The 22,376-nt window shown below is 39.8% G+C and overlaps 3 protein-coding genes across 4 annotated transcripts in view; 2 read left to right on the top strand and 1 right to left on the bottom strand.

The window, feature by feature from the left end:
- The first annotated feature begins 120 nt into the window (after nt 1-120).
- LOC310962026 (uncharacterized protein) lies at nt 121-5,218 on the top strand. Of its 2 annotated transcripts, none has more exons than XM_083934368.1 (6): nt 121-206; nt 2,493-2,581; nt 2,882-3,031; nt 3,263-3,391; nt 3,714-3,839; nt 4,441-5,218. In XM_083934368.1, exons 2-6 carry the CDS (start codon nt 2,493-2,495, stop codon nt 4,529-4,531), a joined length of 585 nt encoding a protein of 194 aa, XP_083790494.1. In that variant the 5' UTR covers nt 121-206; the 3' UTR covers nt 4,532-5,218. The 2 variants fall into 2 exon arrangements, with proteins under 2 accessions (XP_083790494.1, XP_083790495.1); XM_083934369.1 differs by having other exon boundaries at nt 4,316-4,442.
- Nucleotides 5,219-7,808: 2,590 nt separating this feature from the next.
- Nucleotides 7,809-11,514, bottom strand: mrps10 (mitochondrial ribosomal protein S10). Its single transcript, XM_083933510.1, has 7 exons — nt 11,436-11,514; nt 11,301-11,350; nt 9,641-9,710; nt 9,402-9,541; nt 8,356-8,464; nt 8,178-8,267; nt 7,809-8,078 (listed from the first exon to the last, which is right to left on the bottom strand). The coding sequence occupies exons 1-7, from the start codon at nt 11,505-11,507 to the stop codon at nt 7,998-8,000; spliced, it is 612 nt and encodes a 203-aa protein (XP_083789636.1). The 5' UTR covers nt 11,508-11,514; the 3' UTR covers nt 7,809-7,997.
- Nucleotides 11,515-12,616: 1,102 nt separating this feature from the next.
- Nucleotides 12,617-22,376, top strand: part of tulp4a (TUB like protein 4a) — a 30,985-nt gene continuing 21,225 nt past the window's right edge. The window contains exons 1-2 of the mRNA XM_083934048.1: nt 12,617-12,703; nt 13,771-14,787. Coding sequence (XP_083790174.1) covers nt 14,536-14,787 — 252 coding nt within the window. The 5' untranslated portion in view covers nt 12,617-12,703; nt 13,771-14,535. The remainder of the gene's footprint in view (nt 12,704-13,770; nt 14,788-22,376) is intronic.

The raw sequence follows: 22,376 nt of genomic DNA, 5'->3' as shown, positions 1-22,376 counted from the left end.
GACACCGGCATTCTCTCCGGGGGGGCGTAACTCTCCACACAGCACAAGAAGTCCCAACCTGAGGTGTCTACTCTGGTCTGACGGAGCCGCCATTTCAAAGCGCAAAGCAGCCACAGAAGCTGAATTTTTAGTATCTTTATTTTTTCAAATATATTTTATTTTTCATTAATAAGCAGGAACAGTAGACTGCCGGATCACCCACTGAAGTAAGTCCCTTCTCTCTATTCACCAAAGCGTTTAAAAAAACACAGGAACGCCCCCTTTACACATTTTGATTTATTTAAATTCACACTTATTACGTTTATATATTTATTGCGTGTTTTTCATAAAGGATGTTCAAACGTTGAATGCATACTTGAATATTTAATATAATAACTGTTTCGGACACGATATACCCAAGTCGGCTCTACGATGTTTATTGCATCTCTCGTGCAGATAGACAGAGCCGCTGTAAACCAACAGTAACTCCTGTATGATCAACTGTATTAAGGTTTTATTAGCGGCTTGAAGTATATTTGTTGCACGGGGCCCACTTCGGCTGTGCAAGCTTTACATTTAAGCGCTCAAACAGCTCTAACAGCCTCTCAGGATCAGGGCAGAAATGTTTCCATGACGCTCGACGTGCCTGTGGCTCTGCAGGCGCTTTACGGGTTTATGTTTTTCTTCCAATTATTATTTGTATTATTATTTGCCACATTTAAAACATTTTTAACGGATACACAATAATAATAGTAATCATAATAATTATAAAAATAATACGAATAATAAACAGTTTTTTTTAAACAACAGAAAAACAAAAATATATATATTAATAAAATAATAATAATAAAAATTAAGAAGATCAGCTATAGTCACAAAACATGTATTTTTCATACAGTGGAGTAAAATCAACATCAGCAGGCTAGGTCAGGTCGTGGTCAGAGGTCCATAAAGGTTCTCAGAAACCTCTTTACTGTGTCTGTGTATGTGGCAAGGTTGGTTACTGTCTTTAAACTTTCACGTTTATCGTCCATATGCTTTAGAACTTTTGCATTCTGTTGCACAAGGGTCTGTCTTTATGTATATGTGTAAATAAATAAATGTGTAGATATATACAGATACTTAAAAGTAGATTTAAAGACTGAAAACACACAGAATGTACAAGATATAAGAAACACTATTCAGTTTTGAATTCAACAACACCACATACTACAGCCTTCAGCATGACCCTCAGAAAAAACTGAACAATTTGACCTTTATGAACGGAGGAGTAATTGTTTTAGACTGCATTCATTATACGTAGGTGTACCTTTTTATAACCTGAGTGTACATACATTTCAGAGAAAGTATGCAACAAACAACATACAAAACATGCACACACACACACACACACACACACACACACACACACACACACACACACACACACACACACACACAAATACAAACAGATATAAAGCAGTTGCTGCTTAAATTAAAATATATATAATTTATATAATTGATAGTAAATGATCAGAGTTGAGTTTTTAGACTTAAACATATTTTTCTTGTTTGCTGAAAAGATCTCAGGATCTTCAGCCAAAGTATCAGAAACACTGGAAAAACAAGTTCCAGGCGCTTTTTTCAAGTTGTGGTCTTCTGGGGCAGTTGCTCCTTCAGGCCACATTTTGAAAGTCACTACAAAAATGTAAATTATACGTGAAGTGGCAGTTCTATGCTTAGTGTCTCCCACTGCTCTGACTTTTCTCCTATATCACAAACTCTCCACACTTCACTTCTGCATTTTACAGTAGTGATCCTGGCTTTGGCACTATTAATAATTTTCCCGTTATCAGCTCTGAGCTGCAGTTGTCTGTGCTTAACTCGCAAACTTGTAGCCTGCTTCAGTGTGAGGCGTGAAGGAACAATGAAGGGAATGCAACAGTGAGGTTTCATGTTTCCAACCTGTGCTGAGTGACATTTTTACAACCTCGTGACATAACTATTGTTTTCCAGTGAGTAGTATTATCAAAGATGATCTCATACAACATCAATAAGTTATTGCAGGACAGCAAAAGGTGGTAAAGATGGAAAGAAGTCGCCATGTGTCGCTGTATTATCAAGATGACACCAGTGTAAATAGATAGATAGATATAAACTGTTTCTTCTGTTCCATTACACTGAATTAGCCGGAAATTTACAAAATATAAAAACTATAGCCATACGTACAATAAAGTGACCAATTATGTCTTTTGCTAAAGGATCTATTCATGAATTGCTCACTTCCTTCAAAATCAAATCTATGGGAATGAGGCTCCCATTTCTTTACATCATGCTCAAATACCTTATAGTTAATTTGTCCTCAATTCATTTATTTACATTATTGTATCTGAATAATTCATTTTGCATGTGGAAGCAAAATGCTTTTTTTTACGTTTGTTGGAAAAATTATAATGTTATTTTTTATACATTAAATATGAATACTAGAAGAGTGACAGTGTCCTGTATATTAATATTGACCTGCATCATTTCAGATGGATGGAGACACAGAAGAAAAGGGGACGGACATGTCAAAAATTTCCAAGAGTGAATCTCAGAAACCCTTGATGGACAACAAATTTAGGTCAGTCTTATTTACCCTTTCCAATACTGTATTTATGGATACATAATGTTTTTAAACTGCATGTGAAAGAAGGCAGTCTCATCCTACTGATATCTTTTCATATAAATCAGTCATGAAGAGGTCGGGTTAGTAAACACAAGGATACTACAAACAGTTCACTGTCGCATCACATGATCTCTGGGTATTGAAGTGAAGCTTCGAGTTCCCTCACTGTGTTTGTGCAGAGTTGCCTGTTACTGCTTCACATGACTGGACTTTGACTAGTGGCTCAGTTTTCCTCCTATTTCTTTTTCTCTTCAGGGGTCCTGGGTTTAAAAGCCGTGGTCGAGGGGGTCGGATGAGTCGAGGCGGCATGCGTGGTGGGCGGGGCATGATGAAAGGGTTCGGTCAACCTGGATATGCGAGGGGTCAAGGGAAAAATGGAGCCATGAATGGATTTGCACCCATGAGGTACGGACATTTGAAATATTCGCGGTGTTTAATATAAGTGACAAAAAGTTGCTTTCATTAATGGTTTTGTATGCAAACAAATCATAGAGAAATGCATTTTTAGTTTAAAAAATAAATGTTTTTTTTGGGGTAGATTTACACCCAAACTTAAACATTTTGATATGTGCGGTATTGAAGATTAAAATGCTTCACGTTTATGGGTAAACTGCACTTCCTGCCTGTCCCTTTCAGAGGAATGAGGAGGATGCGACCGTACCCAGATCTGAGAGGTCATCGAGGTAGGGGACCGATGTGCATGGGCCCTCCTCCTCCCCCACCACCTCCTATGCACCTCAGGGGCCCCTTCCCACCCATGCCTAGGTAACCAGCTCACACACAAGCCTATGCACAGACAGACAAATGGACTGGATATAGGGAGGATTCTCTCACATTTGAGAATGATCCTGCTAGCTTTCTTTTGTCCTAAAAAGTAAAATGTTTTGCTATTTGGTATTACACAAAGTGCCATACATTTGAGCCGTATGGAGCCATTTATCTTTTCACGTTTGCCGCCAATGGGTGGGTGTGACTTATTTCACATTTGCATCAATAATGGCTCCTGTGTGTCACTACGAAATGTTTCCTCTGACAGCAAATGTCCATAAGTGTATTCTATTGCTGTGACACTTCTCCCTGTCTGTAGGCACGGCCCCCCTCCACCCCCTCCTCCAGGTCATCCTGGTTTCAGAGGGCGTCCACCACACCCTCGAGGCCGCGGCATGCTGCCTCCTGGACCTCCACGCCACTTCCACCCCCGCGGCCCAAGAGGGTAAGTGTGTGTTTGAATATTACTATCACGCCCAAGCTTTGCAGGTTCAATTCTCAGTATATTCCTATCACGCTTCTAAGATTCCTGTAGAGATTTAAAATGAATCTGGTGTGCATCTGAGGAGTGCTTACCCGTGATATTCCTTTTTTAATGAACGCAAATGCGCAGGTAACTGTGAGCCAACAGACTGAGGGGGTGTGACACAACGTGCAGTCCCTTCTGTTCCCTTTTCTCTTGCCTCACTCTAGTTAAATTTCTTTCGTTTTAACTACACCAACTTTCTCACTTTGTCTGTCAAATAGAATAAATGACACACTTTTTTGCTGAAATAATTTGTGTAACTACCACAAATGGTGAGTCAAAGAATGTTATCGTAGTTTGTAAATAAAAATGAAACTCACTGCTCAACAGTTTGAAGCCAGACTCTTCAATAGTGCATGGAATAATAAGATTAGACTGTATTTTGCCTTTCATAGGTACACAGTAACTGAAATTGGAAGACATCCCTGACTGGATTAGTTCAGATGGCTGCTCTTATCAGAGTGTGCCCCCTAGTGGCCCAAGCCAAGAATCCAATGTGTGATTTTATCCTTTTACACAGCTACCACAATGGACCGGTCTCTCCTCCGCCTCATCCTCCACCTGGCAGAGGCCAGAGGTGGCCTGGGCCCCCTGGTGGCCGACGCTTTTAACACAGCCTGCCCTAAAAACAAAACACAAACACCTGTTAATGTAGAAGGGGTCTAAAGTGTAAATGAATGACCCCTCGATTACGTGTTACACAAAGTCTCTGAGTATCTTGATATACTCTGTGGCAAATGTCTGCTAATTGATATTCTCTACTGGCTAAAGAAATGTGAAACGGCTAATGACGACATAACATGCCTCACAACTTTAACAATGTAAAGGCATTTTGTTATCTGTTACAGGAATACTGTTGGTAATGTAGGAACTATTTGACAGTGTTTAGAAAAAAACGGTTTGGAAACCTTTGTTCTCAAAGGGAGGATCATTAAATGTTCTGTGGGTCTTGTTCCAGTCACCCTGTGAGCCTTAAGAGGTTTTCCTGATCCATAATAAAGAATAAAATATGGGTGACACTGTATATTTGAACGGGAAAAACTACTGAAAGAGTGCACAACAGCCATTGAGCACCACTGTTAACTAGCTTAGGACACCTTGGACCTCTCTAACCTTTCCTTTTGTTACGTGGAAATAGTTATGTATTATGACCAAGCAGTGCAGTAAATATTGTTAAACACCAGTGAAAGTGAAAAGACAATATTGCCCTTGTCAAGTATTCCTGAGTATTTAATTTGATATCATTAATGTGCAGCTATTTTAAGTTACCCGTATTGCTGTTTGGAACTGTTTGTCTGCAGCAATCTCTCTGTAATGACAAAGTGGAAAAGACATTATAAATGGATAATATATATATGAAAAAGATATTTAGTTAATTTTATAAAGCAAATTAGCATTTGCTTCAAGAAATGACTCTTCACTGTGTGTAGTTCTCTGAAGTGTTATAAATACTCACTGTAATTAACTTTTGTGAACCTGTGAATGTGTTTGATGAAGATCGTCAAGACATATGACATAGAAAAAATAAAACAAAATAAACTCAACTTCTCTTTTTTTGGTTTATTCACAAACAAGTCTGAGAGTTGTCTTTATAATTTACAGTATTTATGTAATCCACGGAAGAGAAAGACTTGCAGTGTTGAAACTAGTGCTGTACTCAGTGGCACAGTAACAGTATTTCATATCTGAAAGTGAACGTTTGATTCATGTAAAGACCACTGCAAAAATGCACATAATGAGACATATTTTTTGGATGAGTGTGGAGGACCAAGGGCCCCTAATGAACTGCAGATAAGGAAAAGTAATGTCCATGAATTGGAACCTTTAGTAACTTGAAAGATGAACTTCACTCACTCAAGAGGATGAGCGTTTATGTTACCATGTAAACCTGACTGGAAAACTCAGAGCCGCTCCACGGTTCAAATTCAGTGGTAGCATGTCTAAAAGGAGGACATCATCTGCAAAGGATAAACACTCTGATATTACCAAGGATTTTAATGCTGCTATAATAAGATGTCGGTAATTTCAATCCGACTTAAAAAGCGACAAAAACAATTTGGAGAATCTCACTGTAATGTATTATGTTTTCTATTTTTATAATCATAGTTTAACATAATAATTGAATATATAATTACCCCTATGCACATTTTGGCGTACTGACTTCATAAACATGTAACCAAACCCTGCTGTAATGCAGAAGTACAGTCCCATAAAGAGGCATTTATAATTAATACTGTATGTTGTATTTACTGCTGGCAGTACTTCAGCGTCAAAGGGCATTTTATTCTGTGAGCCACCCAGGCGCTGCAGAATACCTCATATATTCATCACAGCTAGTCTGTTTCATAAATTAGCCAGGACAGGTGTTGCACTCTCCTCCTCCTCCTCTGTCTCTTTCCATCGCTTCAGCACTCTCTGTAAATGTTGCTGCCTCTTCAGTCTCTGCAGTCCCTTCGTATTTTCTCCCTTTGGTTGATTATAACAGACTGACTGTTGTTGTCTCCTGAAGGGGGGCGGGGGGACGCCTGAATTCTGGTGCTTGAAAAGGTGAGCCTCCTCATGTGTCTTAATCTCTAAACCCCTCCCTCTCTGGAGATTCTCTCTTTCAGGATGAACGTCGAGACTGCTATGGAGTCTGGCCAAACACGGTGAGACACAGATGACTGTTGGTTAACAGGTTATTGTTCTTAATCTTTTATTAATGGCTACCACCCTGTGATCATGCAAGGAGCATGCCGGAAAAGATGGGTCTATAAATCTGCATTATTTCACTAATAACTGGCATGAACACACTTTGACATGTCAGTAGGAAAAGCAAAGGTGTAAATAATAAAAAAATGAATGAATTCACGTTAAGATGCTTCAGATTCAGAGTCGTGGTGTTGTGTCACACTGTCATGCCTTACTGGGACACTTGACACGTGTTATTAGTAGTGATGGGCAGATTAAGGTTATAAGTTAACCTCAAAACGTATTTTTAGCTGTGGTGGAAAAAGTATTTCTTACTAAAGTAAAAGTAGCGATACCACAGTGTAGAAATGGAATGGAAATACTCAAGTACCTCAAAGGCTTTTGACCCAGTCGATCATGCTTTGCTATGAGGACATTTAATAATATTGGTGTTAGCAGAAAGGCTTGTGACTGGTGTCAGAATAATCTGTTTGAGGGCCGTCAGTGACTGAGGAAGTGCACCATGTTTTCCTGGAGCAAAGGATGTGCCATAAGGTTCAATGTTGGGGTCCAACCCTTTTTATCAAGGATGCTGTCTCTTCTTTGAATGGTTGTCAAACCCATCTTTATACTGATAACACCAGCTGATTATGTGCAATTACCCACGGAGAACCTGGCTACAACCTTTTTTTAAGTTTCTTGCAGGAAGCCCTTATTAATCTTTAACTGGCACTTAATGCAACTAAAATGAAATGTATGTGGGTTTTTTCTCGCGATCTAATTGCACTGTACTCTGCATATCTTCACTGTTAACAGATCAAATATTGACAGAGTTACAGAATATAAGTATCTTGGCATCTGGCTCGATGACAAATTTACATTTAAATACCACATCAGACAGGAACCTTGTTTGCAAACTACGACAAAAGATTGGTGTTTTTAATAAATCTCCTTAAAAGGGCAGCAAGTATTACCCTTCAATCACAGGAGTATACCATGTTGTTTTTACTGTTAAGAATTTTAAATTTTAATTTAAATTCTGTGATTTTGTATGCTAATAATTCAATAAATGCAAAAAAAGAAAAGAAAAGGCTTGTGTGCTTTTCTTGTGTCCTTAAGTGTGTACGGGTTCATTTTACTGAACAAACTATTCCAATATTGTAAAATGAATGTAGTGTTATTAGAATCACAGTCGTGATTAAACAAGGTGAGTTAAAGTCATTAAATGCAGAGTTTATTTATTGGAAATTTCAACATACAACTGATTCCACACTGGTTTGCCACAGATCACACAATGAAAACCAGACTGTTATAACTGTCATACTGGATGCAGTGTCGTCTTCCCTTTTACCCAATGAATTCACTGACATCTGAGGAAAAACTTATCCAATAAGCATCTGTGGCTCATTACTGGCTGGTCTTTTCTTCAACGGGGCTGTCCTCCCACATGGGTTCAAGGATGTGATCTGGAACCTTCTCCATGATGGTCTGATAACACGAACAAAAGGAGAAAACATCTTCATTCAGGACATTTGAATGCACCGTTAGACTGAGCAGGTGGGATGGGGGTCGACTGCAGCGACTTACCTTTGTCACCGTCATGGCTACACCTTCAGGGAGGTTCCTCTGGATGTATTCAAGGTACACCTGTGCTGTGCAGCCTGTTACATGAGACAGCTACAACACAAGAGGAGAGACATCACAACCCATATTGAGGCTTAAATAATAAAGACTGACTGATTGAACTACGGTTCAGGCTCGTCACCTCGATGCACCGAAAATGTGTCCTCATCTCGTACTGGACCCTGTGATTTTTGAAGATGTGAATTGACTTCAGGAGTGTAAACCTCTCCATCTCCTTGGGAAGTTCATGACTGTGGCAGAGGAAAAATAGTTTACGAGAGACAGATACACTAGAAAGATATGTAACGTATAAAAACAACAAGACCTATGTTATATTTACATACAGTATCACAAATGTTTCTGACAATGTTCAAACCCAGAAAAACCTGTCATTTTTTTCAAGGTCTGTTAAATTCGGACGCCTGTCAATGGCGTCACTTTGCCACATTTGCACATGCGTTGGCGTTGTGACTGTCATAAACTGACTTCTTATCCAGTGGTAAGCCACATTTTTATGATTTACTTTTAAGATGTTATTGTCTGCGTGGGTTTTCTCCGGTTTCCTCCCACAGTCCAAAGACATGCATGTATTCGGTTAATTGATGACTAAATTGCACGTTGGTATGAATGTGTGAGTGTGAATGCTTGTCTGTCTCTGTTTGTCTCCAAGTGTCCTGTGATAGACTGGCGTCCTGTCCAGGGTGTACCCCCCACCCCCCCCCCCCCCTCACGCCCAATGTCAGCTGGGATCAGCTCCAGCCCCCGCAACCCTGTAAGGGACAAGCGGTTGAAGATGGATGGATGGATTAACCCCAATGAAGGTTTTTCGTCATTGGACGTCTGGGTCTTAAATTATTAGAGAAATAAGCTGATAAACATTCCTGTCAGCTTGGCTCGCAGCCCCTCTGGGATGTCCTCTGTCTGACGAAGAAACACTGATTTTTAATGTGAAACTGCTTCATTCAGTGTTTTTACCAGTTTTAATCACCAGTAATTTGTTTGTTTTGGAGAGGAGGAGATGATTCGGAGAAGCTGACTGCAATGACAGCAGAGGTGGTGAAGACAACTCCCATGATCCAACCACGCTACATCACAACGTCACCAAACTGCATCTTTTATAGTTTTGATTGAGAAACCCCTCATGGCAGAAAATAACATATTGTACTCCGTTTAACTATGAGTACTCACACTTTATTGATGGTGATGCCCAGCTCTTTAGCTGCCATGGTGGCAAAGAATTCATAGCTGTCCAACACGGCCCGGTCGTGACCTTTGACCAGCAGTGACACCTTCTGAAACAGTGTGTCAGGCTTGTCTGTGACTGTGATCTGCAGGGAGACATGTGTACAGGGGCCAAGATACATGCACGAGTGAACGAGTTTAATATTGAGCTGTTACGAACAGTCAGAGAGTAGTGAATGACTCACTGATGAAGGTGTTGATGAAAACACTGTTGTTGTGTGGAAGGAAGTGTTGGGTGCCAGTTGAAGATGTGACCTGAGGGACACAACAGTGAATTATTAACACTGATTATTCTGTAACTTCACTGCTTATACAGAAGTTGGTTTGGTTCTGGCTTCACACCCAACCTGTTTTAAGTCCACTGAATATATATGTTTGAAATTCAAACATGGTGTGTGCTGCTGCTTTGAGTAAAATGTTTAAAATGTTGACTAAAGTAAGACCATAAAAAAAGCTCACAACACTTGTTGCTGTCCTCGGGTTTCGAATATTTTACATGTTAAGAGATCAGTAAGAGCCACTAATGAAGATGTGAGATTGATACCAAACTGTGGAATAATCTCATTCTCCTTTATCAAATGTTCTTATTAATATCATTATATAGCCATATACACTGTCAATAACTCCATTACACCAAAGCATCCACTATAGTTTACAATATTATTTTGAACGCACCATTTTTTTTAAATATGTACTATCATCTGTCAGTGTCAATAAAAATCATACACTCTGTAGATAGACATGTATACATGCTCATAATCATCCCAGACCATGTTTATATCAATTCACTACTTATTTATTTGCACTATTTGTACAGTTTATGACTTGATTTATATATATTCAAACAATATAAATATAAATACACACACTGATGATTTTTTTCACATGCTTGTGTGCAAAGCAGACCTGTCTATTCAAACCTTTATTCAGCGTTGTTGTCCTTGTTTTTAGCTATGTATGTGTCTATTTCAAGTTAATTGAGAGCAATGTAAAAGAACGGAGTCAAATCCCTCGTTTGTCTTTAGATACTTGGCCAATAAAGGTGATTCTGATATTATATCATCGACACATTACACTGCATGTTACTACGGTCAAAATGCACTCTAAAATACATTGATGTTTATCATAGATACACTGGGTTATTTCCCAATGATAAACAACATATGCAATGCTGCTTACACAATTTTTGACTTAACTTAATTGATAAAAGATTTGATTCTCAAAATGTTTGTGATGACAACCGCTGCCTCGTGTGGAGGACTAAACATGACTTAAGTCTCAATAAATAAATGTATAAATAAATATAGAAATACAGAAATAAATAAAATAATAACTTATAAGTAAATAAATGCATAAAGAAATGAATGAATTAATAAATAAATGCTTAACATTTGTTTCTGCATATTTTTCACCTGCATTTAACGATTGCTGTATTTCTGTGTCCATGTGTTCATGAGGCAAGAGGTCCCATTTATACAGGTATTTATTTATTTCAGCATTTAATTATTTATATATTTTTCAGCATTGATTTATTTCTGTATTTACGCATTTGTTTATTTATTTATTTATTGAAACCTAAGCCATGTTTAGTCCTCGATGATTTACTGAAAAGCAGCTCAAAGGTGACGTGCACTTTACCGTTGTTATTATTAGCCTAATAAATTCATACTGTTTGTGTTCTGTGTTGTGTCTCCTGTATGTTCAGTTAGTCTGTAACTTTGTGTTTTGCTGCTGCCGACCTGAACAGGTCTCTCTTGCAAACGAGACCCTGGGTCTCAATGAGAGTTTACCTGTGTAAATAAAGGTTAATTAAAAATTAAAAAGCGAGGAAAACGTGGATCCTACCTGATAATATTACATTTCCTGTGACCTGCGGCGCCCAGCGTCCTCGGTGCCTGTAAACAAACGTACATTAGTGGACTTTTAGAGATGACATTTAACCTGATGGATGTTGTAGGAAAATAGAGTTTGTTACCGTACCAAATGTGAGATTCCACTCAGTATCCTTGCCAGAGACAATGATTCTCGTCTGAGAGCCATGGGAGCGGCCATGTTTCTGGAGGAGCTGCGGACAAGAACAACTCGCCAGTGCTGCCCTCGTGTGATCCGGAGGGTGAACTACTGCTGTGGGACCCAAAACACAGCAACCAGGACCATCCGCATCACTATAAACAGCTTTTTAGAAACAGCATAAAAACAAAATGCACATTTAAAAGCAACAGCAAAGAAGAGTAAAAAAAAGGAAAAAGAAAAAAGATAATCTTAAAGTTATTAAAAAGAGTTCAGCTATAAGCACATGAGAAGAGAAATGTTTGTAACCTGGATTTAAAAGTGCTCACAGTTGGGGCTGATTTCAGATCTGCTGGTAGTTTGTTCCAGTTGTGTGCAGCATCACAGCTGAATGCTGCTTCACCATAGTTTGAACTCTGTGCTCCACTATCTGACCTGAGTCAGTCGATCTCAGAGCTCTACTGGGCTTATACTCTACATGATAGATATAAAAGAAAATATATTTATTTATTGTCATTGTTTTTAGACAACGAAACACAGTTTAGCAGCTTTCAATAATTGGCAATATAAATACAAAATATAGAATAGCAAAATATAAAATTAAGATAAATATATACACATGTACACAATGAGGTGCTAAAGGTGCACAAGTAAATGGAGGGTGGGCTATTGCACTTTTTAGTTCTCAAGGTGTGGGTTTATTGCACTTTGGTCTGAAAGAGGGGTGGGATGGATTTATTATAAAGACTGAATTGAACTCAAACCACTAAAGAATGATTGATGTGAACGTATTCACAACAAAACATGCATAAGCTATCCAATGCATACATCAAAGAAAGTGAACATTAGAAAAGGGACAGACTACAAAATGATATGATGCTTGATATTTGGTAGTTAACAATCCAATGTTTTTGTTTTGTTGTTGTTGTTGTCAGAGAATTACATCTTTTGCTTCTAGTTTAATTAAGTGATTGTTTTTGAATGTTGAAATGGTTCTCATGTTTTCCTCCTAGAACTCTAAAGTAAACTGACACTCCCAGAATAAATATATCTTAATTCATAGATATAAGTGTTTTCTATATCTCTGATTTTAATTGGTCTAAATCACGTGCCCCTGTCACGTGACGCAGCTCGGGCCCTGCCAGTGTACAGTAGCAGGCTGCAGAAGAAGAAGCAGCAGCAGAACAGAGCAGCAGCTGCACTGGACATTAATGTCTCTCCGGCTTTGTTGACGACAGGTCTGATATTATTTTACCTCTTTACGCCACCACTGACCTGTGGGTATTAGGAATAGCTACGTACCAATGTATATATAAATAAAACGTTAGAATAAACAGTCGGCTAACGTGTAGCCTCGTAGCGACGAGTGGCAGCGGCGGATGGACGGAGCTCAGTCTCTCCGCTGATGGTGGTCGGTTAGCCGGGTTAGCTGCTCTTTGTGGAGGGGGCAGCTAACGGTATTAGGTTACCCAGCGTTACTGCACAAAGAAGATGCATTAAAAGAGTGGAGATTAACCCAGCTGCTGACATGTTTCGATCCGTGGTGCTCCCACACAGCTCTCTGTCTTGATCCAACACCCAGGATCTATCTAGCTGTAGCTGTAGCTAACAGGTAGCTCACGGTGATGGGTGTTTCGGCTATTTTGGTCATCATCTCTCGCGCTTCAGCGGTTATTATATGTGATTGTCAGTTTGAAACGTTCACCGGGTCTTTGAGTGTCAGTTAGTAACGTTAACTGGGGGTTTCTTTGCATTAACAGAACTACAAATTGGCCATATTTTTATATTATAACGTTATTTATTTTGCTGGAAATTATGGGATGTTCTTGTGCCGTCAACTGTCTGTAATTTAGTTTTATTTGAATCGATGGTATTCATCATTTAAGTTAAATATCCTTCCGCTGAGCATGATATAGTCCTGGCTCGAACTATTGTGAGGTGTAATATTAGGCTGGCGCATTAATATTTAAATTAACTAACGAATGTTGGCGGTTGAGAGTCGCTTGTACCGCGATAGTAAAACGGTTTCAAACGGTTATTTCCAAAGCAAAACACGCTTGGTTATTTGCTAGTTTGATTTAAATTTTATTTCAAACATGTGACAAAGAAAACACAAAAGGTAACTCGGAAAATAATTTTACACAACTGAAATGCATAGAGTTTTACATTTTTTGACATGTACGAAAGGGAGTGGGTAGAAGTATACATTTTTAGTTAGTTAAGAGTTTCCTCTGTCATACACTTATTATTATTATTTTTATGACAGTCTGCTATAATGGCATTATTTTGTATTATTATTATTCAGCAGTCCTCCATGGGATCCCCGAGGCGGGTGGAAAAGGCAGATTGGCTGACGTGATGACGTTACCGGGAGAAGCGGCTCTGCTGCGGGCTGACAGCTGATGGAGTCCCTGCTCCTCCTCTCTCTCTCTCTCACACACACACACACATACACGGCGGGGGTGGTCTGAGGAGGACACTGAGCCCTGAAATGACACGCTGAGCCGCAAGAGACGATACTAACCTAACCTGGAAGAACTGGGGACGCGTTGAGGGGAACGGATCCATCGCTTGTTGATGCGTTTACAAGATAAAGCTTTTTTTGTGGATGTTTGTTTTGGATCAGCTGACAGCCGTCTGGAATTGTGTGGATTTCTAAATAACAACATTCCGGTTCCCTCATCTGTTGCCTTGTCATTGAAACATCATCAAAAGGCAAGCTCCCTGATCAAACACTTCACAATGACTTGAAAGAGTGCCTTTTGTTGTGTATGCAGCCTATTTGACTATAATATCTCCAACCCAGCGTCGCTAAAGTCCTTTTGTCCTCGTTTGTACTTCTGGGGAAGTGTTCACTGATCACCCTTTAATCAGGATTGCAAATCACCGAGATAGCCAAGGGAAAGCGCAAGTACTATGCACCGTTGTCGCTGTCTTACACCCGACACCGAACCACTAACCTCAGCGGAGGAGAGGCGCTCATAACGGTACCGACCCCTCCGAAGAACCGCCCACCTCCCTCTGGGTATTTATTTTTTATTTATCCACGGGGGTGTAGAGAGCTGCAGGGATGTTCGCCGCCGTGGAGCATGGCCCGGTCCTCTGCAGCGACTCCAACATCCTGTGCCTGTCTTGGAAGGGCCGGGTGCCCAAGAGCGAGAAGGAGAAGCCGGTGTGCAGGAAGCGCTACTACGAGGAGGGCTGGCTCGCTACCGGGAACGGTCGAGGAGTTGTTGGGGTCACGTTCACGTCCAGCCACTGTAGACGGGACCGGCCCACCCCGCAGAGAGTTAACTTCAACCTCAGAGGACACAACAGCGAGGTAAGAGGACTTCCATGCGAAATGCTTTTGGGTGTTGAAAAGGAAACGTAAAAAACAAACGTCTAATCTGAGTAAATCATTGTAAACGACGCAATGTGGCATCCTGACAACATTTATTTAAATATAAATATGTCTCATCATCCAGCTCTTGTCTTATTTCAGTGATGCTCTTGAGAGTGAGGATTATAACATTTACAAGAACCATTAAATTGAATATTCTCAGTAAATCTCAAATCAATTCTTAAAAGCAGAATTTCTTACATTTATTCTATTAAATATGTAGTATATAATATATAATATAATTACCAATTAGTTAACTGTATACATCTACATTTCTTCTAATTCCCCTCTGCACTGTAAATAGATAAATTATCGATCCCTTCAAACATGTTGCTCAAACCTCCTCAATCCCATTAACCTGGATTGTAAATGACTACAAACTATTATATTACTCTGTAGCAGATTTCAGGTAATTTATCCCAGCTGCAGGATCAGAACAATGTCTTTAAAGCTGCTTGTTTTTCTACTTATTTAGGGTAAGTGTTTGACAACAAGCGTCTTGTCTAGAAAGATTGTTCACTTTAGTTGAAGGGTGTCCGACCTTATGCCACGGCGCACTGATAGTTTCAAGTCTTTCTACAGACAGAGATGATTTCACCGTTTTCACTGGGACGGGTGAGTTATCAGTTAACTTTACTTTGCGTTGCTCTTGTATTCTCCAAAGTTTCCCAACACCGGTTTACTGAGGCCATTTATTTTGTCTTTGGAAAGACTTATGTTGAGGTCTATTGCCCATCATGTATACAGGATTCATATACATATGAATATTCCCCTCAGTATGTAGCAGTTCTGCTGGCACTCGTGATTGCACACAGGTTGCATTTTCTCTTTTAGTGGGTGTAGCTGCTGGTCAGATGGAGTAAGGTGCTGTGTCAGCACTCCATAAGGCAGCTGAGGGGAGAGTGGATGAATCCCCACAGAGAGTGACTGAAGCGCAGCAAAAATGTCACTTAACTCTGCCCACTTGAATACGGTCCAAGTACTGAAATTCCCCTTTTGTTGTTTTGGTGCATGCAGTATGGAGGAAGTAGATAACCCCCTCTTTTTCATGTGTGAGTTTGACTTTCTCCATCTATTTGGGCAGATTAAAATTCACTATGAAACTCATATGTTTTTTTTGTATACATGTGTTGCATTTCTTTTTAACTGGATCCCTATTTGGTGTTACAGATGCAACAGCTGTCCATCAAAAGTACAACACATTACACAGCTCCTCTTCAGTACACAATGCTTTATTCACCAAATGTTTTTGACTGTCTTGTCTTCACCATTAATGTTTGGTGAATAAAGCACGAGGGGAGATTTTAATCAACTTGAATTGAAGCTCACACTGGTCTGCCTCTTGCTTTTTTTTTACGGGTAGACATCGCAACATTCAGTTGCATCTATACTGTATCCCATACAGCTGTCTGTCTCTGACTTGACTGTAAGGCTGTTTAGATTAACATTTGTGTAATTTTCTGCATCTATTAAAGAGGCTTTTCACATTAAACATAGATGCAACTGGGAGAGAAAAGGTGCCCTCTGACCTCATCTCTGCACCAGTAATGAAGTAATGTCCTCTCCACTTCCACTCTCGATATAAAGCAATAAATAAATGCTTTGGGAAATGTGAAATCCATCACTCTTCCACCCTATGCATAATTTGGGGTTTCTGACCGTGGAGGAAATCACACTGCCTAATGAATTTTATGACAGATCTGTTCACCCACGTCATTTTCTATCCCAGTTCGGTTGAGGAGAGGAGAGAATGCACTTTGCAGTTTCCTGCCCAACACCAAGTTTTATCACAATATGATATTATATCGATCCTTTGGACAGCGATACGATATTTCCTGATATCCCAATGTCTGCCGTGATACAATTTCAATTGGATTCAATTCAGGGGCCTGCAATCGATATTAAACCATTTCATATGCCCATTTAAAGCAATCGGTTAAATTTATATCACCTCACAAAAAGAAACTCAAATATGATTTGACAGTTTTATTACTGAGCTCCTCCAGACATTCAATTGAAAAAACTATTCTTTTTATTAAAAATGATATTGATCATGGAATTGATGTATTGAATGTTACACCTGAACTGTCTAGGTATTGAAATATGTTTTAGAACAGACTAAAATTCTCCCAGAGCCAACATTATTTAATTTTTTTAATGCAGTTTTTGAAGAGCAATGTCATTACATTTGGTTGACCTTTCCGCGTCTTCGAAAGCTGCACACTCAGCAGTCACGTCCCCTGACAGCCAAGTCCTTTAAACATCAACACTGTCATTGAATACTTGTCGTCATTGGTGACGAGTGTCCTTTCACGTAAATTAGCTCAAGTCATGTTATGAATGACTGCACACAAAAAAAGCAAAACGAGTCCAGCCCTGCCAAGATCAATACTCATGCCAGCATGCTTTAAGTTTGGCCATTATTCCTGTTGATGTATCAGACTAGAGTGTGATCCTTCTAATGTAAGCGAGGGTTTGAATGGATGTGTCTTTTGGACTCTGCCCAGTACAGGCAATGTAGTAAAGTACAGGGTGGATCTTAAGCTGTCAGGCATCTGTAAAGAAGGGGGCCGACAGGCAGAGGCTCATATTCCTGTAGAGCGTTGCACTGCCTTTCCCCAGATAAAGGGTTGGATTTACACTTGAGTCCACCAATAATAAAAACAGGTTTGCACCAATGCTTTTATCCAAGACACTTTGGATAAAAGCATGTTGTGTTGTGGTGAAGCTGAGCTGTTGTTCTGCTGTAGCACCCATTCTGAATGCTCTCGTGATCTTCAGGTAATGAGAAGCTTTTGCAGGGCCGAGGCCTGTAGTACATCTCTGATGAAGGTCTGTCCTCCTATGTGTCTAATGCCCCTTCAGCCAGGGTGAGAGATAATGTGTGCGTGCGTGCGCCAGCCATCCTTTCACAGTGGGTGTCAAGATAAAACTACTTTGTATTCAGTGCTTTGTGTTTTTTGTGCTCGGTTGCTTAGCAGAAAGGCTCAGACCCATACACTGTCAAGTCAGCATACGATTGTTCTTGTTTTCTCAACTTACAAGTACCCGGTCACTTATCTAAAAACAACATTTTATACACTGAATAGAATAGAATTTTACACTGTGTTGACCTTTCATTTTATTACTTTTTTATCATAGATGTGGGCCTATTAGATTTGTAATGGTAAAGCTGGGTTTACAGTCCCATCTTATTTGATCCCATCAAGAATGTGTCTGAAATGTCGTTCTTATCTGGGGCTGCAACTAGTGATTATTTTCATATATTAATCCGTTGATTCATATATTTTTTTTTTTACAATTTATTGCTTAATTGTTTAGTCTTTGAAATGCTCATCACAGTGTCTCAGAGCCCACCTTGGTGTCCTCAAATAGCCTTTCCCCCCCAACCAGCAGTCCAAAACCTACCAATAGTCAGTTTATAGTGAAGTAAAACAGAAAAATGCAAATCGGTACTTTGGAGTAGCTGGATCCAGTGCATGTTTGACATTTTTTGCTGAAGTTGTTGATCGATTCATTGGCTAATCATTTCAGCACTAGTCTTGTCATTTATTTATTTAACATCACTGTTTCAAACGGATTTAAGGTGATTGATCATTGGGTTGACTCTGTTTTCTTCTGAAAGAGGTTTTTTTTCACATAATGGCTGTTACACAACTTAAATAATCTGTCAGAGTAACAGTTTAAAGTCAAATCAACTAGACAAATCGAAAGTTGTATTTTGAGAGAATAGTTGGCCTCAAATGTCCAGATGCTATTTTTATATCGTTTTCTAAAAGGAGTTACTCACCTTTAGCAGCAGGCGTGTCAGTTGCACTACACCTTAAAAGATAAAATTGAAAATAGATGAAAGAGGCATTTTTTTTTCTCTCTTTCAATGTGACTATTCTTCTCATGTTGCTCTCTTATCCCTCTGGGGATGTGCATCAGAATAGATCAACGCCTCTTTTGAAAATCCAGCTCCAATGCATTTCACTCAGGTGCTGAACACACTGAGCAGATAGTCAATTAGAGTTCATTCATTCTCCACAAGAGTTGAACATCCAAGACAGACCTGACAATAGCTGTGTTCGAAACCGTTACCTCATTCACTCACTCACTATCCACTATATAGTGTTTATTGAATAGTGCACTATATTGGGAATGACCCAGCGATATTTTGGATACTACACTTGAATTTTCTAACAAATCGTTGCATCAGTAGATTCACCAGCTATGACGGAAGCGGGTGCGTCTAACATCATTCAAACAAACGGAGCTGTAAACCTGTTTTACAGTCTGTTTATGATACAAACCTGCTCTCAGAAGGACAGTAAAGGTTGTATTGATGTTGCATGTTTAATTTTCAATGTTAAATCCCATATAAATTGTTGAAATTTCTACTGTGCAAACTGGTTTTGCTGTTTCCCGATTGCAAGCTTTAATACCTCACGTTGTTATTATTTGATGAGCGAGTAACAGTAGTTAGCTCGTGAATAACGGTTGTTGGTAACCGCAGTTAGCTCTCAGATACCTGGCTACCATCAGAACCTCTTCTGCTTCTTCTTCACCTCCTTTAAAACACAGCTGCATTGCATTTTGGTATACGGGAGTACATCGTATGTCCAACACATTATAATTTAAACAGGAATTCAACGAACCGCCGTAGGCCCGGTGCTCGTACACGTGCGCACGCTCATGCTTGTACATGTGCAAACATGCTTTACAGAAGCCAAACTCTCCCAAACGGGCCGTGACCAGGCACGGTACGGTTGCACTCACACTGGTCAAACAAACTAGACTTTAGCCGTGAAATGTGCTTCGGTACGGTACGGATGGACAGTGTGAGTGCGCCTTTACAGACATTGGAGTTCAAAACAAGCATTCACACACACCTCACTACAGTTCCCATGAGTATAAAGGGTGTTGTTAATGCTCAAAGGCAAGAGTCCCACCTGTTGGTTTTCCCTTTGAGGGAAGACAAAAAGGGACTTTGTGTCTAAGGCCCTAATTCAAAAGAGAGACAGGTTACCCCAGGGCACCAGCTCATGTTTACCACTTCACTGTGCAGATTCAACTCACAGTGCAGCTTCTTTCAGCTGTTGTCCTCTAAAAATGTTAGATTTTCAAACTTCATGGGGTCTGTGCACTCTTCTACGAATACTGCTGTTCATGATACATCATACATCAGAGGGAATGAATCACTCTCTTAGATGAACCCCACCACCATGTTTCCCTCTAAGACTCTCATTTTTCACTTGTGCTGTGTGGCGTTTTCTTGCGTCAAAAGTAGTTTCCCGTTGAAGCCTCATGAATAAATCAGTTTACATTTCTTGTAGATGGCCTGTGCAAGAACCAGCACTTGTCTGGGACTTTCACAGTTCTTTCAAATGAGCAGGGAGTAGGAAGAGGATATTTGATGAATTCTGCGGTGCACTGCGACTAACTTGTCTGTTCAGATTCAATGTGGGCCGTAATAATGGATTGTAAGATGGGCAGAATGGAGGATATTTTTTCCAGCTATACAAGCAGCGAAAAGTTTGAGTTAAATCATTATTTTTATTTGGCTGTGCTGCATTACTGCGTCAGAGTTTTCCCCAGTGACAGCTCTGCTTGTATAAACACCTGTGTCCAGAAACTTATCTGTGTTCCCTGGACTTGCTACATGGTTTAATTAGTGCTTTCCTTTGCACCAAAGCTCTTCATCCTCTCCCTTCTATCATGATCTTCTCCTCTGTGCTGGTCACTAACCTGCCTTTACCTGTCTTCCTTCAGATTTTCGGAATCCCTTCTTGGGATTGAAGAGTTTAGTTAAAATGGCTTTAGTGTGCTAATCCACCCTTGGAGATGGCATGTTGCATAATGCTCCGGGTCGGCTGCTTCATCAGATCCAGGTGTACTTGTCTGCATGCTACAATCTTTGCAAGACAGACAGCGTGGCCTGTGGAGTGCAGGTTCTTTTTTTAATTGAGCCATTCTAATCAGAGATCAGACAGACATATCTGTACTCTTGGGTTCACTTTATTTTAGAGTTGTGCTTTTTAAGGATAAAAGTGCCTTATTCCAGTCTGTGTAGACAAAAAAAATATAGAAAATTCAAGCTCAAGAGTGTTCTGTATGTCTTTTTATATGCTACTTTATCTTTGCTATTTATGTTTCAGAGAGGTTCAGTATTTGCCCAAGACAAACTGACACATTTCTCTACTCATCAGTTTGATTCAGCTCAACCCATTGCTTTGACATTTTTATAAATAACACAGAACCACTCAATAGAGTACAGAAACACATCAAAGGAAGGCAAAAACTATTAATAAAACAAAGCAAACTGTAGACAAGTCAATGTCTTGTGATGCAATTTTTAGCCAATTTAGTATCACTTACATCCTCCGCCATTATTTGGACTACCATCTGAGCAGGATGAAGAGACCTATGGTGAACAGCATATTAGAGCTAAGTAGATAATATTGCCAAAATCTTCTCTCCTGATACAGGTCATTTTATATCTCGATAATGATATTTCTCACAATATAGCATGTTTTCTGGTAATTCAGTAAATAGATATTCTATATGAAATAACCGAACAGGGGTAAAGGGAAATTAGTTTCCAGTTGAAGATGATTTTATGCAGTTACAGTAGCAATGGTGAGGTAACCAATCACATTTATTCTGCAGGGTTTCCCAACAATTCCCAATTGTGTATTGTCAAATGTCTGAAGTGATAAAAGACAGGGTTATGGTAGCTGAACTTAACATGATCTGTCTCGCACAAACATGTTTATATGAATACACTATGTGCGGCCCTCCAGCGTAATGACTCAACAGTGAGATTCATTGCTCTCCTGGCTGTGCTCCCTCAGCAATAAGGTGTCCTGTGAGCCAGATTTACTGTTTTCACTCCCACTCCCAGTGGCATAAATCCTAATGGTGCTCTATAGGTGCGTCTCAGCTGGCAAACCGCAGGAAAGAGGACAACAATAAGACCTGGCCTGTTGTAGGTCTGCAGCTAAGGTCTCTATGTCATTCTGACTGAGTTGACCATGTTCATGGACCATTAAAAACTGCCTGCCATCTATCATCCAGCCACAGCAGTCACCTGATGCAGCAGTGCGCAATGGTTGCAAAAGCTGACAAGCTAAAGCAGTAATATTGTCAAAGATAACAAATTTCCATTCTCAAGGGATCGTTGGGGGAATACAAATATGTCTCGTTTCTCCACTCATGCACTGTCTGCAAACTCTAGTGTACAAAATGGAATTTTCCGGATTGTATTATACAGTCCAATTCCGCTCCAGACAGTGTAGACATGAGGCTTTAGATTGGGTAGGAGCTCCACTTTGCATTCATTTATACATTGTACATAAACTAACAAAGAAGGGCCAAAATACAAACAAAGAAGAAGAAATTAGCATAAGGTTTGCACATGATGTGTCTTGCATGTGTGCACACTTATCCGCAGCCTCATGGAGGTGAGAATAATCTGTGTATGTGTAAATTTAGCCCAGCATGGAGATTTGTGTGAGCTGGTCAGGCATCCCGCCACGAGGGGGGAT

This window comes from Echiichthys vipera (genome assembly GCF_963691815.1).
Source record: "Echiichthys vipera genome assembly, chromosome: 19".
NCBI classification, from domain to species: Eukaryota; Metazoa; Chordata; class Actinopteri; order Perciformes; family Trachinidae; genus Echiichthys; species Echiichthys vipera.
Note: the sequence above shows the minus strand (reverse complement) of the source record. Positions and strands in the feature narration are given on the sequence as shown.

Excerpts from the sequence above, each read along its gene's own strand:
- LOC310962026 (XM_083934368.1), top strand. The coding sequence starts at position 2,493 with ATGGATGGAGACACAGAAGAAAAGGGGACGGACATGTCAAAAATTTCC. Across the intron at positions 3,032-3,262 it reads AATGGATTTGCACCCATGAG|AGGAATGAGGAGGATGCGAC; the intron begins GTACGGACATTT and ends TGTCCCTTTCAG. Across the intron at positions 3,392-3,713 it reads CCCTTCCCACCCATGCCTAG|GCACGGCCCCCCTCCACCCC; the intron begins GTAACCAGCTCA and ends CCCTGTCTGTAG.
- mrps10 (XM_083933510.1), bottom strand. The coding sequence starts at position 11,507 with ATGGCCGCTCCCATGGCTCTCAGACGAGAATCATTGTCTCTGGCAAGG. Across the intron at positions 11,351-11,435 it reads TGAGTGGAATCTCACATTTG|GCACCGAGGACGCTGGGCGC; the intron begins GTACGGTAACAA and ends GTTTGTTTACAG. Across the intron at positions 8,268-8,355 it reads CACATTTTCGGTGCATCGAG|CTGTCTCATGTAACAGGCTG; the intron begins GTGACGAGCCTG and ends CTTGTGTTGTAG.